The sequence below is a fragment of the Siniperca chuatsi genome, linkage group LG3 (genome assembly GCF_020085105.1).
Source record: "Siniperca chuatsi isolate FFG_IHB_CAS linkage group LG3, ASM2008510v1, whole genome shotgun sequence".
NCBI classification, from domain to species: domain Eukaryota; kingdom Metazoa; phylum Chordata; class Actinopteri; order Centrarchiformes; family Sinipercidae; genus Siniperca; species Siniperca chuatsi.
The window spans coordinates 24354033-24370699 of NC_058044.1; the positions used below are offsets into that span (position 1 = coordinate 24354033).

General features: G+C 41.8%; 2 protein-coding genes across 3 annotated transcripts; one reads left to right on the top strand and one right to left on the bottom strand.

Moving 5' to 3' along the window:
• The first annotated feature begins 472 nt into the window (after nucleotides 1–472).
• On the top strand, nucleotides 473–7045 carry cant1b (calcium activated nucleotidase 1b). Of its 2 annotated transcripts, none has more exons than XM_044191413.1 (5): nucleotides 473–825; nucleotides 3258–3854; nucleotides 3974–4114; nucleotides 4391–4594; nucleotides 5745–7045. In XM_044191413.1, the coding sequence occupies exons 2-5, from the start codon at nucleotides 3317–3319 to the stop codon at nucleotides 6113–6115; spliced, it is 1254 nt and encodes a 417-aa protein (XP_044047348.1). In that variant the 5' UTR covers nucleotides 473–825; nucleotides 3258–3316; the 3' UTR covers nucleotides 6116–7045. The 2 variants fall into 2 exon arrangements, with proteins under 2 accessions (XP_044047348.1, XP_044047347.1); XM_044191412.1 differs by lacking the exon at nucleotides 473–825 and adding an exon at nucleotides 2200–2337.
• A 50-nt stretch (nucleotides 7046–7095) lies between these two features.
• Nucleotides 7096–15741, bottom strand: ogal (O-GlcNAcase like). The gene is made up of 17 exons (XM_044191409.1): nucleotides 15380–15741; nucleotides 15091–15142; nucleotides 14648–14745; nucleotides 13212–13342; nucleotides 12620–12791; nucleotides 12328–12426; nucleotides 12072–12211; nucleotides 11860–12004; nucleotides 10468–10566; nucleotides 10126–10370; nucleotides 9858–10032; nucleotides 8839–8924; nucleotides 8606–8698; nucleotides 8417–8505; nucleotides 8212–8332; nucleotides 7986–8115; nucleotides 7096–7503 (listed from the first exon to the last, which is right to left on the bottom strand). Exons 1-17 carry the CDS (start codon nucleotides 15450–15452, stop codon nucleotides 7367–7369), a joined length of 2085 nt encoding a protein of 694 aa, XP_044047344.1. The 5' UTR covers nucleotides 15453–15741; the 3' UTR covers nucleotides 7096–7366.
• Nucleotides 15742–16667: the final 926 nt, after the last annotated feature.

Genomic DNA, 16667 nt, shown 5'->3' on the forward strand with positions numbered 1-16667 from the left:
AAAATGTATTAGATAATTTGTACCACTCAAGTACACTATAAAGTCAAGGCAGATCCTGCATTATTGATCTTGTGGCCCTGTCTCAAAGACATGTTTTTTTTTGTTTATACTGGGCTCACATGGAGCACATTACCAATTAAGTGACACAGAAAACCAAGGCCAGCTCTATCATAGGCGTGCTGGCTGGTTTCTTACCACTTACACTCAGTTCCAGTTTTTACGTACCTACACGTAGCCAAAACTAATGCAGTCTAATACAACAGCCCTGCAATAAATCCTACCTTCATGAAGGTTATGATATTCAGTTTTAGTTGAAACTTAGAAAGGTGTCGATTCAACTTCATGGTCATTTTGGTGGTTGTGTGTGGTGAGAGGTGTTTGTGTTCCTAATATTTTGTCCACCCCATTTATATCAATGAGGGTATACTAAGTAAGCTAAATATAGACCAGGTAATTAATGAGCGTGCTCGTGACCCAAGGGGCCCAACAGCTCATTGGTACACCAGAGCGTTTTCTGTCCCTCTTAGAGAAAATGACTTGGTATATCCCCAAACATTTCACTCATTTTGTGAACTTGTAATCAATAATACATCGGTAATAGTTATAGGGAGTGTTTAAATACCAGGTTTACCACTGTTATGGCATAATTAGGATATCATTAGTTAAGTTTTTGACACACAATGTCCAGTGTGAGTTAAACTTTTACGACGTCAGTTCAGTTGGTTTATGGTCTCCAGGCAGGAGGAGCTAATCGCCGTGAAACTGCTAACCAAACAGTCCATCAAATATGGACAACCGAGCGGACTTGAAGACTGTCTGCACCAGGTAAGCCCTAAGGTTTCAAAAGTCACGAAATGACGACCAGATAAACCCTTAACTCAGTTCAGCGTCAAATCCAGGCAGTGACTAAGCTTGTTGGTAATATTAACGTTAGCCTGGCAAAGGTTAATGCTAACAAGCTCAGGTTGCTAGCGAACGCTAGCTTCTTGGCTAACATTAGATAGAACCGGTGTGTTTCCAATTCTTGTGTAGCGTTAAGTAAGTGTTTAGCTAACTGACAACTCTCCTATGTGTAAGTACGTCGACGTCAAATCCTATAACTTTCGTGTGATTAAAAATAATTTAAAGTTTTGAGGTTTAACGTCTTGTTCACTTTCGTGGCAGCCGGTTAAAGTTTACAAGTGTTGCCGAGTACTTTACTGACTCGTCTCTCTGCCTTCGTGGCTATCCGTAAACAGGCAGGGAGGGTGTATGAGATGTAGCGTGAAGTTAAAGCAGTTATCAAAGCAGAAATGTGTCTGTGGACATAACCAGTCGGCACCTAATGAGGACTACAGCTTGTTTCATTTTCTAGTTAACTCACAGCACAGTAGTGAAAATGTTCTCAAGCCGTTGTAACATTATTGGTCAGTCTTGAGGAAAGATATTACTCAACTACCTGTTTGTCTGCATCTGTTGCATCTTCTTTTACTGTGAAACATGAATTACTATCTGTTAATGGTAAAACCAGGTGTTTTTGTTCACTTGGATGAGTTTTGTTATGATTTTCAGTGGTTCATACTTGTGATTAAAGGACAGACTAAACCAACAGAAGACACACAAACATTTACACTATGGTGGTGCTCTTTCATGGATGTTCTCCCTGTTTAACCATCCAGGTGGATTTTGCTCAGACAGACATATTTTTTAGAATACAATACATATAAATGCCATAAAAAGATACTGAGACACCTCTGTGAAAGCTGTATGTATCTGGTAAACATAGATGGACAAAAAGTACATACATTAAGAGTGCAAATTTGATAGGAAGACTGCCTATGTTGTGATCTTAAATGGCACTGTAAGCATGAAACTTAATGGAGACTTGATGGAGATGTATTTGGGCTTATATATTGTATATTAACATCCAACCGCATTTAAATAAAACGCTCGGACCTCATCGAAAGTGCAACCTTAGCTATTAAACTTGGTTTCAAAACTCTTTGTTCAAGATTCAATGTGCTCACCACCTCAACACACTATTCTTTCTTCATCCCACTTATATTAAAACTCAGACATGGTACACCTTTACGGGTTTAGTTTCCATGACCAACCTGTTCTTCCAGATTGACCTAAAATTATTTTTAGTGAAGCCTAGCTTTCGTTCTTGGCTCTACAAGAAGGGGTAGAAACTTGAGATAGTGTAATGGAGAGAAAAGGAGGAGACTTGGTGAGATAGAGATCAGTTATTCATGTGGGACAGAGGGCTGTAGGGACGTGGAGTTTATTATGGGATGCGTGCGAAGGAGAACAACATGATGGTTACAGCGTGTTCAGGGGAGAAGAGGCGAAAGAAAGGTGAATAATAGAATTCTTCATACATCGAGGCTGTGTTGGGGTCTGTGCTGTAGAGGGATGGGAAATAGGAGCCATGCGTACAATAGTGACAATAAGGGCATTATTTGTTGGCCAACAGTTTGCCAATTTGACGTGTCTGTGTGTGAAAGCGCATGTTAGTGAGTGTGAATGTACTTAGACAGCCACTGAAGAGGCAGAGGGGAAAAGTAATGGTTACAAGCTGTATGTGATATAAGATTATGTGGTTCACTTCAGAAATACCAAATATTTCTACAAACTGGTTTGTGTTTACTTATGTTTGAGAACATAGTCATTAAAGCTGATATTGCTCATTCACAGAGACAAATATTTTGTTGACGCTGTTGTGACATTTATTTTGGGTTGCTAAATGGTGAGGATTTCTCAGTTTAATTATAAGCGCTCTGCAACTTCAGTCCCACCTAGATATTGCTTCAGCTCTACCATAAATATGTAAGATCCTGTTCCTTTTGAAGCTGCAGCATAACAAAGCTTTGTTGTGAACAAAGAACAATAGGAACAACAGCCCTTTTTCCCCAACATGTTGTTCTCCTCCCCTGTGTTCATTCTTTTATCCTTCCAAGCTATTGTTTTCAGTGGGTTTTTTTTATGCAAACTTTATAAAGTTTTTTGATAAAATTAACAATACAAAGCAGTTACAAATAGTGATTTGAATCTTGTCAGCTGAAAACAATTCCAGGTCATTCTATATAGTACCACATGAAAACTAACGTGATTTGAATACGTAAAGAAATGCTGTAATGATGTTTCTTGATATTTTAAGGTTGTCTTTTCATACAGTTTTTGCACTTTCCTCTTTTTGTCAGTTTTTATTACCTTTTTATATTTTGTGTTATACCACATCCTCCATCATGCCTCTTTGCTGATGTGCTTAATCCCAGGCTATAATGATGATCACCCCCAGTCCAAGCCTGACAGTGAGGATGAAGACGACACTTCCATGACCTCCTTTGGTGTTGCAGTCCGAGGCCTCCCCCTGGCCTTGGCGTCCATGACACAAGCTACCACCTCAGATTCACGCTTCCACCCTAAATGGCGGGCGATCACTGTGGCGACCCTGCTGGCTTTAGTGCTCATGTTATACCTGCACCGGACAGTAGGAGACAGAGACACTGCTACCAAAGGTTACTACCGCGACAGGGTTCACAATCTGCAAATGCACAGTGAGGGTGAGGATGACATCTTCAGGGACACTAATAGACAAACTGCACGAAGCCTCTTCCGCCACCAGAAAAGGGAAAAACCTTACAATGACACATACCCGTTAAGTCCGCTGGAGAAGACAAGGCACGGCATCCGCTACCGTATTGGTGTAATCGCAGATCTGGACACAGCGTCGCGTAGCTCTAAGGATCAGACATGGTTCAGCTACATGAAAAGAGGTTACCTGACTGTTTCACATAGCGCTGACAGACTGGAGGTGGAGTGGGATGCTGAGACAGTCACTCTGGAGAGTCATCTGGCTGAGAAAGGACGAGGTAGAGGGATATAATGGACACATGCTGATCTGTCATTCTTTCCATATATCCACTATGTTTGTGTACTCACATCAGCATGTGGGTTACCTCAGTGTTTGATTGACTTAACTGTGCTGCAGGTATGGAGCTGTCTGAGCTGGTGGCGTTCAACGGTCACTTGTACAGTGTGGACGACCGTACGGGTGTGGTGTACAGGATCGAGGGCAACCAGGCTGTCCCCTGGGTTATATTACCTGACGGTGATGGCTCAGTCTCCAAAGGTCAGTCTCCAACAGACGTGTTTCCTATCCATTGCATACATGTAGGTCCTCTTGAGCAACATTTCAACTACTCTAACAGTTGAACAGAGTCTTTTGGTTGTAGTCCAAAGACAGCCAATGCAGCCTTTCTTAGATCGGTCAATGTTGTGCACTATAGTTTGAAGAAAACAGTTGGCAACACAAAAACAACAGTGACTCCATAACTTTGGAAAGGTTGGGGGTCATTTTAACAGGTTCACATGCCTTCTCACAAATCAGTCTTTGTTTTGTGCGAAGGATTCAAGGCAGAGTGGCTGGCAGTGAAGGATGAGCACCTGTATGTTGGCGGCCTGGGGAAGGAGTGGACCACGACCTCTGGGGTAGTCGTCAACAACCACCCAGAGTGGGTGAAAGTTGTTGGCCACCACGGTGACGTGGCACATGAGAACTGGGTGCCGTACTACAACGCCCTGCGGAGCGCAACAGGGATCCAACCACCAGGTTCTGACAAGTTTATTTGGTTTCTTTATAGTCCTGTCTGTGATGGAAATTCTTGTGAGCTGGTCAACTCTTATTGATGAAGAAGGTTTCAGGAAACTCAGGATGTCTTAAGCAGAAGTTTTTATTGGAGCTTGGTCGTAGTAGTACAAAGTGAGGACACGGTGTAGTGCAAAACCAAATCTGACGGATACTTCCTGGCGGGGAGTATTTAACCACTACTAGACCTACTGAGATTCACTATGTGTCCAAATAGGGTTATTCTTCACCCAGATATTCATGGGGGGAAATTCTATTGGATATTGGAACTAAACAAGAAACTATGCGTACCTAAGTCACGTTGTGTGTCATTCAAGTCGCATGCAACACTATCTAAGGGGAGACAGACAGCCAGTCTGTTGAGTCTGAGTCAAAGTACAGCATATCTCTTCCGACATTGGTCTCCTGTGGAAACGGAGACAGCTCAGCCTCATCAGGACAGCTGCACTGACCAGTCAGTCCAGGAGACCTCGTCATATTACCTTTTAGCCTAAGGAAGGAAAACTCCTTCACACTGTCCACATACAACAATGTCTGAATTGGTATCACATCTTATTATTGGCACCAAGGGCCATGGTTTCAGATCTCTTAATACAAAAAACCCTGAATTAAATTGCTGTTACAATTGCACTAACCATATTTAAAATTCATTGGAAGATAATGTTGTATTTGTCCTAAAATAGAAAAAGCACTGATTTAGTGTTATGTCTGATTGATGTTTAATTCTAGCATCTTTTTAGGAAAAAATAAACTGTAAATCATTTTTTTCTGTTCTGAGTAATGTGTGCACCTCTACCTCTAAGGCTGTATACAGCACCACCAACAATAAGAGGGTAGGGCAGCTTGCATATAGCCTGGGAGGCAAAACTTCGCCCATGGTTTGCCGACCCAGATGAGAAAATAAACATTGTCATGAACTGAACTTCTCTCCTTTTGGATTTGGACCACTGGACCCAAACTAAACAATTATAGCAGGAAAAAATAGCATTTTGAAAAGTGGAAATGACACCCATGATTGGCACTCACATTTATACACAGTCTGCATAATTCCTTACCCTCATTTATTTTCATACCATTTATACCTCTCCCTTCAACAACTCTCCTTGTTCTACAGGCTACCTTATCCATGAATCAGCAGCGTGGAGTGAGCGTCTCCAGCGCTGGTTCTTCCTTCCTCGCCGTGCCAGTCACGAACACTACGAAGAGATTGCAGACGAGCGGCGTGCCACCAACCTCCTCCTGTCCTGCCCCGCAGATTTCAGCTACATAACAGTGCGCCACGTCGGACCACTCAACCCAACCCACGGCTTCTCCTCTTTTAAATTTGTTCCCGACACAGACGATCAGATCATTCTGGCCTTGAAGTCCGAGGAGGATGCAGGCAGGATTGCCACCTACATCATTGCATTTACGCTAGACGGTCAGGTGCTGATGCCCGAGACAAAGATAGGGGATGTGAAGTACGAAGGCCTGGAGTTTATTTGACAAGGACTGAAGGCAAAATCTGCAGGGGTTTAGAAGATTAAGTAGGAACTGTATACATGCAACACTGATGTTTTGAGTCCAGAGTATTACATTCCCCTCTCAGTTCTACTGTGCAATAATGTCGTATGACCCAAAGTTGTATATTTCATAACTATATTGTATGATAATTGACAGGAGCAAGAGAAGGTAAAAGGGTAGGAGAATGCCACACCACCATCAGGGGGGGACAATTAAGTGTCACCCTCGATTGACCAATTCAGTTTGTGTACCAGTGGTTTGGGCAGCCAATCAGTGACCAGCTACACACACCCACCAGTCACAGAAATTGTCACTAGTCAGTCACCACCCAATAAGAATTTTAACGTTTTAAAGTCTTAACTATGTTATATCAGTACTGGTAGATTGATACTTTTATCCAAGCCTTGAGGTAAACATCATGGTTTGATTAGACACTACTCATATTACAGAGGAGTCTGGGTAAAAAACATTGTAAATCTGTATCCGTGACTCTATCAAAAACCCGTTAATGTGGATCTCCTCTCCTGTAGCCAAACTCTGCTGGTCAGACACTCAGGGGAACAAGGTCAAACAGGATAAAACATTTAAAAAAAAAAAGAAGAAAAAAAAAGAAATGAATGTCCTTAAATTACTTGAAATATTTAACTTACTCAGTGCTTTGTGTTTTATCTTACCTGTTTGGACACACTGAAGTCTCTTGATGCATATCAACTTCTGCTTCATAAACTACATAAGTTTTTCTGAGCAGATCCACCTCAAATGTTGACTCACATGTTAATAAACTGAATATCATTCACTTCTCAAGCCAGAGAACAAGTGAAAAACCAGCTATTTTATTTAAAGATTAATCATTCTTATATTCCTTTTGTATCCTCTCAAAACAAATGCTTAAAATATATACTCTTGTCTGAATGTTTTCTTATGTCTTATTTTTAATGCAACTAATCAAAAACTTACGGTTGTATACTTATGTTAGCATTTTTATTGTGCAGGGTTAAAAATTATTTACAATTTTTATGTCTACAAAATCAGTAGTATTACATTACACTTTTCATCATTATATAGGAATTTTATTAAGCATTTCTTGACTAATGTCATGTAGGAGGACATTGACAAATGGTGATGGCTACCAAATTACACAAATATTAACTGATTAAAAATGATAATGCATTTCAGTTTGACCTGCTGCAAAGTTAGCAGTTATTCACCCAACAGTTGATTGAATGATCTTGTTCACAGGCTTGTTCCCATGGCAATGATGTCTTGAGGTAAACCGGCCATGTTTATGGGTTTGAAGGAGCCCAGTTTAGTGTAAAAGTCGAGCATCCTCCGATCACCCTGCCTCAGCTCACAGAACGCTCCTCTGGAACCTTAAGTTATGGAAAAGGAAACAAAGATGGTGTTTGGGATTTAATCTTTATTCTTAATTATTCTATTAAGTCCTTAAAAAAGGATGAGGATTATGTTTTAAAATGGAATTGATATTGATACAAAGTCAGGCAGTGCCAGTGATGCAAAGCTACCAAAACCAGACCCAGCCAATATTATCATTGCACAGCTGCAGTTCATGCAGATTTACAAGTGTGCTTGTGCAATCGCCAAGTTATGACTACTACAACTGCATTTGTTTTTCTGCAGTTTTGTAAACTGAAGCATATCTTCTGCTGAATACTGGTAAGAGTATTGTGTGCCATTGTATGTCCCTTGTCCTCCTAGTCCTACTTTGGAGAGAACAGCGCCTCCTTGTGGAGAATATGCAACCTGTTAAACCTCAGTGCGTGAATTGGTTGCAGGCCAGTTCCATGAGGCCATCTGAGAATAATCAAAGGCATTGTGCAAGGTCTTGACCTACCACTGCTCCTGATGGAGGACAACAGCCGACCAATCATACGCTTTGCTGGAGAGGGATCAGTGACCCGGGGCATCACTTGTATGGTAAACAGGGAGGGGAAGTCCTCGAACGTGGAATCACTTACTGCCCTCTAGAGGTATGAGATAAAATAAAATACTAATAGTAATATTGCATTTTATCTTCATCTGGTATCCTGGGAAACATTTAGATATTGCATTTGATTTACCTGAATCTTGGCTGCGGCTGGTTTGGCGTCAGTGAGTGCCAGGGCGTAACCACACATCCCAATGTCATCCTCCAGAACAAGAGCACACTGAGGGGAAGGGGAGACTTCACCTGCTGACAGGCTGCAGAGGGAATGTTAAGACTGAGGTATAAAAGCATAAATACTCCAGAGAGAAGTATTTCTTATATATAGAAGTCTTTCTTACCCGTCACAGATACTGGGGGGCTGCATCATAAGGGGGACTTTGCCCTCTCCCGCTCTCTGCATCTCCCTGAAAATCCTTTGCACCTCCATCTAGGACACAAAACAACACTGTGTAACACCAGTACTGTGTCGAACAAGCAGCTAAGTTGAACAAAAATGCATCACAGTGTCTGAGGATCTGCCATCTAACCTTGTCCTCGGGGCAGTACGGCCGTATGCAGTAAACAGCCGTCATGGGAGGATGTCTGAAGAGGTCCCTGTTTCCATGGCAAGGCAGCATTCTCTGTAAGTACAAATGTACAGTGTATTAGTAGTATATTCATGTAGACCGAAAAATGATTGATAAGATAACAATGCCTTGTCCTACTAATGACATCTATCACTGAAGTTTTAAATATGTCCCTTTCGCAATGAGTAAGTTACCTGGAACTCGCCAGAGAGGCCTCCTCTGAAGCCCCAGGGTTCAGGATCAGCGTTCATTAGCTGGGCTGAGGGCTGACCCTGCCCTCCTATGGAAAACAAACACAATTTAACATTTGAAGCTTAAGTAGGTTAACTTTAATGGATTAAAATTTGTTATAAATGTGGTTAAAGACGAGCAACATAATATGTCAGATTCAGAGGCCCTGTTATTCTGCATAAATCCACACGACTGATGTTAGCGAACACACTGGATGTGACAAAGCCGCCTGGCACCTCCGCAACTTCCTGAAAATGCTTGTAAGCACATCCATCATCATCCTAATCCGGACGCAGGGTTTACTGCTTCTACTCTAGATGTTTATTTGTGGAGATTCTGCCATTACAATTCCTGCTTGACTACATTTTCGGCCTTCAACATATACTGTACTGTAATACTGGTGTCACTAAGTGTCACCAAGGATGTGACTTGTTGCAGGCATTGTTCTCTACATGTTATAGAGAATTTATTTATTTAATAAATCACTGAAATAGATGGTGCAGATTTAAACAGAGGGTTTAGGGTCAGAGCTTATATGTTTGAATGCATCATTACTTTGCACGTTATTTACATCTTTCTCTTGGATTACTGCGATAACCAACACATGTTGGGGTAATCAATTCATCAGGTTGACAGCTTTCTTCTGCATCATGACATTTAGTGGAACAAATATCAATTGCTGAGCGATGAAAATACACAGTAGATCCCTGGTGTGACTGGTTTCTTTTCAGTGATTTTACACCACTTGGGAACAAAGTTCAATGAATTTACTTTTCTGTAAATTGCTGCTCCCCACTGAAAATGAACAGGACGCCACCAAGTGCTGTGTCTCTTCAGCCTTAATTACTCCTTAAAAGTCATCTAAGTAGCTGGGTTTAGGAACCTTTAACATTCCTACAGCAGCTTTCCCCCCAACATACTGCATCCTTTACATACCAGCCTGTGTAGTTTGACCATCATCAGAAGATTCTGGTTTTCTCACCTAGTGTTTTCACGTAGGCTCGAGCCAGACCAACCCCACTCTTGATGTCACAGATGTAGTTGTAGAGGTCGTACAGAATGCTGCGGTTTGGGGCATTTGACAGACGATTGAACATCTGCACCACCGCCTCGCACATGTCATCAAACCGCTGCGCTCTCGAGCACCACTCCGCTGTCTGAAAAACAGTGTTTAAGCATCAATGCACTGGATGAAGAACATTATTCACAACTTTATCTGCTTTTGAAAAAGTATAAACACGCAACGCCACCTTGTCCGTCTCTGCAGTGGCGGCTGGACTGTGGTTCCTGAGCCAGTCCAGCTCCTGCAGCATGGTCCTGGCTGTCGGCCCGTGTTCATACGGCAGGTAGAAGAGTTCGGACAGCAGCTTCAGGTCATCCAGGGTCAGGGGCTCCGCTGTGTACAGTGGGTTCTCCCCAGGCCCAGGAACATAGGAGCTCTCTCCCATGTCTGTCTGCATGGGCTCCTCATCCGAGGACTCTTTCTTGATACGAGCTGGAGGGCGACAAGGGACAAAAAGATGATTAATGTGATACCCACCCCATCGCTGCTTTTTCATTAAACCGTTTGCCGTTCTTTCATGACTCTCTACCTCCAGGTTGATCGGTGCTCAGAAACTCCTGCAGCCAGTCAGTGAGGGCCAAGGTCAGGGCTCTCTGGGGGCTGTAGCAGGGGTCCTGCTCCTCATCGCCTGGTGATGGACGTCAGAGACAGTAAGACAATGCACAGGTTCCACAAATCCATGTTGTGCAGCTAAGCTTTGGGCACAGACTTTTATTTTAAAGTCAGGATCCCAGTGTTTCCACAAATCTACAGTGGTGTGCAAAAGTGTTTGGCCCCTTCCTGATTTCTTATTTTTTTGCATATTTGTCACACTTAAATGTTTCAGATCATCAAACAAATTAAAATATTAGTCAAAGAGAACACAAGTAAACACAAAATGCAGTTTTTAAATGAAGGTTGTTATTATTAAGGAAGAACAAAATCCAAACCTACATGGCCCTGTGTGAAAAAGTGATTGCCCCCTAAACCTAATAACTGGTTGGGCCACCGTTAGCAGCAACAACAGCAATCAAGCGTTTGCGATAACTTGCAATGAGTCTTTTACAGCACTGTGGAGGAAAAGTTTAACTTTTTGGAAGGTGTGTGTCCCATTACATCTGGCGTAAAAGTAACACTTCATTTCAGAAAAAGAACCATCATACCAACAGTAAAATATGGTGGTGGTAGTGTGATGGTCTGGGGCTGTTTTGCTGCTTCAGGACCTGGAAGACTTGCTGTGATAAATGGAACCATGACTTCTGCTGTCTACCAAAAACTCCTGAAGAAGAATGTCCAGCCATCTGTTCCTGACCTCAAGCTGAAGCGAACTTGGGTTCTGCAGCAGGACAATGATCCAACACACACCAGAAAGTCCACCTCTGAATGGCTGAAGAAGAACAAAATGAAGACTTTGGAGTGGCCTAATCAAAGTCCTGACCTGAATCCTATTGAGATGCTGTGGCATGACCTTAAAAAGGCAGTTCATGCTCGAAAACCCTCCAATGTGGCTGAATTACAACAATTCTGCAAAGATGAGTGGGCCAAAATTCCTCCACAGCGCTGTAAAAGACTCATTGCAAGTTATCGCAAACGCTTGATTGCTGTTGTTGCTGCTAACGGTGGCCCAACCAGTTATTAGGTTTAGGGGGCAATCCCTTTTTCACACAGGGCCATGTAGGTTTGGATTTTGTTTTCCCTTAATAATAACAACCTTCATTTAAAAACTGCATTTTGTGTTTACTTGTGTTATCTTTGACTAATATTTAAATTTGTTTGATGATCTGAAACATTTAAGTTTGACAAACATGCAAAAAAATAAGAAATCAGGAAGGGGGCATACAGTTTTGCACACCACTGTATATTTCTGGCTCCATTTGATGTAAACGGGCAACCATTAAAAATACAAGCACAGAGTGTTGTTTCTTTTAAACTAGACACTCACCCATTTCCACATCCCTCTGACCTCCATCAGCGGTTGCTTTGCACCATGTAGCCAAGGTGTGGATGGCCACAAAGTTTGGGTAGAACTCACAGTTGGGGTTGGTGAGCACTCCTCTCAGTTTGGGAATCAGCTCAGTGGGACGATCCTAATAGGAAAAGATAATGTTAATTAGACATCTAAAATCATTATAATACAGTCTTGTAAAAATGTACCTTAAAGGGTCCAAGGAAAAGCCTTTGGGGGTCATAATCGTTTGCGTGGATATTGTCCCAGATGACTGGTGCCCTCTTCAGGACTGAGGACACCTCTTCTATGGACTCAACAGAGATTTTGTGGGATACCACTTTGGGACCTAAATAACACAAATTATAGAGAGAGAATGCAAAAACTATGTTATAAAACTGTACTCTGTGGAGTTAAAACACATCAGCACAGGTTCAGTGAGATTCTGGTTCAGTGCAGTCTTACCAGTCCACAGTATGTCTATCCCAGGCAGCAGCTTTTCTCCCACAGTGTGCAGGTACGAGGACTGGGACACATTAGGAGTACAGAATGCAGCACAGTAATCTGGAGTTACAGGCACAGAACAAGTGTGAAATATGGAAAACAGAGCTTATTATGGAAAATCACACAGCGTTTACATGCTTAAAACTCCTAGGCTGCGTTCAATGGGACTAAATAATATTTGAAACATTTTACAGGAACAACTGCAGTAAGCTCATTTATTTAGTAGCAGCTTTATGCAACCCCACTGCCCGACCTGTTGGACAGAAGAGGAAGGTCTCAAGCTCTCCCAGGTGCTGGTACACTGCATTAGTGATGGCCACCTGAGCGTGGGCGAAGGAGCTGAAGGCTTGCTTATCAGCTGGACACATCTCAGTCTCGATATCATCAAACAGTAAAGAGAAGGACCTGCAGCCAAACTCCCTCACCTGAGGGAGAAAGAGGAGAGCTTAATTTTGTTTTTCTCACTCCAGACTAAGTGAATTTCCTTTTTGGATAATAAAGTTCAACTTGAAAATGTTTGAAAGTTTTAAAATATACACAATGCAACAGATACATGTTAGCTTCATTTGCTGGGGACATTTTTTTCCTAAAATGCCTTACAGCGAGCATCCTCACAAGGTTTATTTCATCAGGAATTAAACCGGGTAATCTGCAGCAGTGTCAGTGCCATCACATGCCCGTTGACCTACTTGCAGTGTATCAGACGCTTCCATTTTACTTCTGCATGTTTCATATAAAGTAATGTGGTGTTCAAAACAAACCCTCAGAGAGCCATAAAGCTACATACAGCTGAAATTAAATGATCTCTAGCGCTCCACCCTTAATCTCTGCATACAAAGTCCTACCTGATCCAGTTTCCTCTTCAGGGCGGCAACCTCTTTAGGGTTGGAAAAAGTAATGTCCAGACCGGGAGAGATTGCATAGATGAACTCCACGTCGTGCTGTTTAGCTGCTGATATCAGGGCGATGAGTTGTTCTGGGGAAAGATTAAGAGATGAGAAAAGAAATCTTATAGAAATATACTGTTCTCCCAGGTACAGAAATATCCTCAGTAAATGCTGATTAATGGGAAGTAAATGATGCACAAGTTCCCAGTTCGGATTGCTAGGCCTGAGCAATGCTAACCAATCAGCAGCTCTCAACCAACATGGACCCACATGCTTTTTCATGCTTAGATTCTCAAGCGGTGTCTGTGATCATGAAAACACCACGAGAAATTCAAATCAGCCGCCTCACCATGTTCCAACATCATTCGGCCTATAATTTATGCAAAGGTGCGCAAAATAACAATGTGTGATGGCGTCCACTAATAGTGTCTGTTTTGGCATGCGCTTGGAGTCATCAGAGACATGATAGTTTCAATAGGTCACTTGGAAGCATCACTGGCCCTCAGCATGTAAGTAATAAGATACAGCCAACGACCTAAGGAGAGGCTCCAAACTGAGCAATTAAACAATTTCTCTAAGGAGATAGTGATGACTCAGCATGGGACTTTGGTATGACACTGATACAAAATGAAAAATAACTAACTACAGTTGAAAAATGACCATATCCTGTTTTTACGTCATTTTTTGGTTCAGTTTGTGACCGCAACTTTGCACAGTCGTGATTGAGGATCCTGATGCCAACATGTACTGAACTGTACATGATCTGAACACAGGTTCAGTTTAATCTTCCAGGAAGTTTAGCAACCACAGCGTGTTTTACGTGCGTGTGAGTCCCTATGACACAATAAAGTATAAAGGATATTTTCAAATTTAGGGGTCAGAATAAAAAGTAATAATAATAATAAATGTATTAAATAACTGCAACCTTTGTTAGGCAGTTGTTGCACCAAAACGCAGCTATTTAATAGATTTAGTGGAAGTGTTGACAGTGTGACATTTCACTCCTATGCGCCTGTTTCTCTACAGGTGTGCACAGATTACAGACGCTCTTAAAAATGTTACATTTAAAAATATCCTTCATGTGAATGCATGAGGGAGCAGAAATCCATCCCAGATGACACTGTGGGTGAAAATATTGATATTCAGGAAGACAGCCATAATAATAATAATAATAATAAGTCAGAAATAGTCTCTTTGAACAGTACTAATCAAAGAGAAAAATTAATTCCCATTTTGGGTTCTTTGACAAGTAAAGAGATTCATTATCCTGCTCAGAGGCTGTTTGACAGTCCTGTGCATTTTTGGTTACTGGCTGGTCTCAGGCCACCCTCCAGTTCCAAGAGACAGATGAGCTTTGTGACTTGATGATGAACATGTGAAGAGGTGAAACTCACCTGCCTCCTCCGCAGAGTACAGGTCCCTCCAGTACATCCTGTGTTTGTAGTCATCCTTGGGGGCGTACAGGTACGTGTTCAAACCCCACTTCTGTTCTCTGTGAAACACCAGCAGTGAACAATCGCATCAAGTATTACGTCAGCTGTTATATGATGAGAAATGACAGGGAGTACAGTAGGTCGTTCTGTGTTTTTAAAAGGTCTTGAAAAAGTGAAGATGAAACTTGGCATCGGCATCTGATCACAGTAAATCTCACATAAAAATAAATAAAATTCATGCTTGCTAAATATTTTTTGTTCAGTGTTGTTAACCTTATTCCCTGGAATAAAGGAGGACATTTAACAAACACCAGTAGGGGACAACGCCCAATATGAAGCAAATGCATTTTGTAGGACAGGCTCTGTTTTCATGTGACTTGTAAGCTTGCTTAGAGGCCACATACCTTTTAAACAGATCTGCCCTTTGATCCATAGTCCATGGCCGCCCATAAAAACCTACATTAAGCAAAGGTCAAGTTATGCATCAAATGATGTCACTTTACCAGAAGTGATCAATGCATGATTGATATCCTGACTGCATTTCCTCAAAATAGTTTTGAAGTTTATCCTGTTGGCTTGCTGTCTAACTTGTTTACATCTTGACTGAAGAGCTGTAACGTTACACCAACTTGACCAAAACTGGCATCGGGGCTCCTGTGGTCCAGTTTGGGCTCCTGGTCCCAGTTTGCTCACCTTCCACTACTCCACTGATGAACCGCCTCGTCCCGGTCTGGGTTGCCCCCCTGGCACTGCCCGGTTTCGACATGGTTTACAGTTGACTTGAACTGCCGTGTCTTTCTCAGTCTCTGCTTCCAGTTTACTAATGCTCAGACTGAAGCTCGAGCACTGACACAGTTATTATCAGTCATGACTTTAATTTGATCCACTTTAACTGCACCGCCTCTCACGCCTGCGCAGACCAGTCAGCTCGAAGAGTAAAGTCTAAAGATGTAAATACTCGGAGCGGATAAGAAAACCAGATCTAATTTAATGATGACTAAAGTTCTCCTCAGATTCAGACGCACGTTGGCCGGGCGCGTCTGACTACCGGGTGAACGTCTTAAAGGGACAGTGTCCATTTGACTTAAAGGGACAGTTCACCTGAAAACACGAAGGGAGGAGTCTGAATCAGTGGTTCCCAACCTTTTTTGTCCGACGCACCCCCACAGCCCTGTCTGATGGGCCTAAGTACCCCTTTATTATACCTCTTTGATAGATGGGATCATTAAACTGGACATTGGACCATTAACATCACTGCAATACTTGAAATAATTGTGCAATATTCTCTGTTTTCAGTTTAATTTATTGATATTTATTCATACTGCTATTACTGCTGTGCAATATCCACCATCTTATAATCATCTTAATAAGCTACACTTAACTTGACAGTACTCATTATTGCACTATTAGTTATTACTCATATTATTACATTGTATTATTATACCTTACATCCTTATCATCAACAGGTAAATCCACTTTGTACTTTACACTTATTTTAATTTTATACTTATATCCACTTTGTGCTTAATTTATCTTACCTGTATTATAGTGTATTATATTTTGATTTGCTTAGAGCTTCTATCCCTGTGTGCACTGACGTGACAGTGAGCAGCTGTAACAAAAGGGTTTCCCCTCTGGGATCAATAAAGTATTTCTGATTCTGATTCTTTATGCTATTGTTCAATGGTATTTTTTGTAGTAATTGGTCCATGTAGCCCCTGGTAGCTGCAGAAGTACCCCTGGTAGGGAATCGCTGGTCTAAATAACAGGAACACTTTGCATTTCATAGCTCTGCAGTAAATATGTAACTGCCAGATATTCTGTTCTGTTGTTAAAGCTAACCTGTTTATGTAGATGAGGGTGTACTTGTGAAACTCTTTTTACAGTTTCCATATGAGTATGGCACGTCCCTGTGATTTTAGAGAACGTTTCCTTTTGTCACCGTATGTGGAAGTATTTGTGACTGATGTAATAGCAGCCC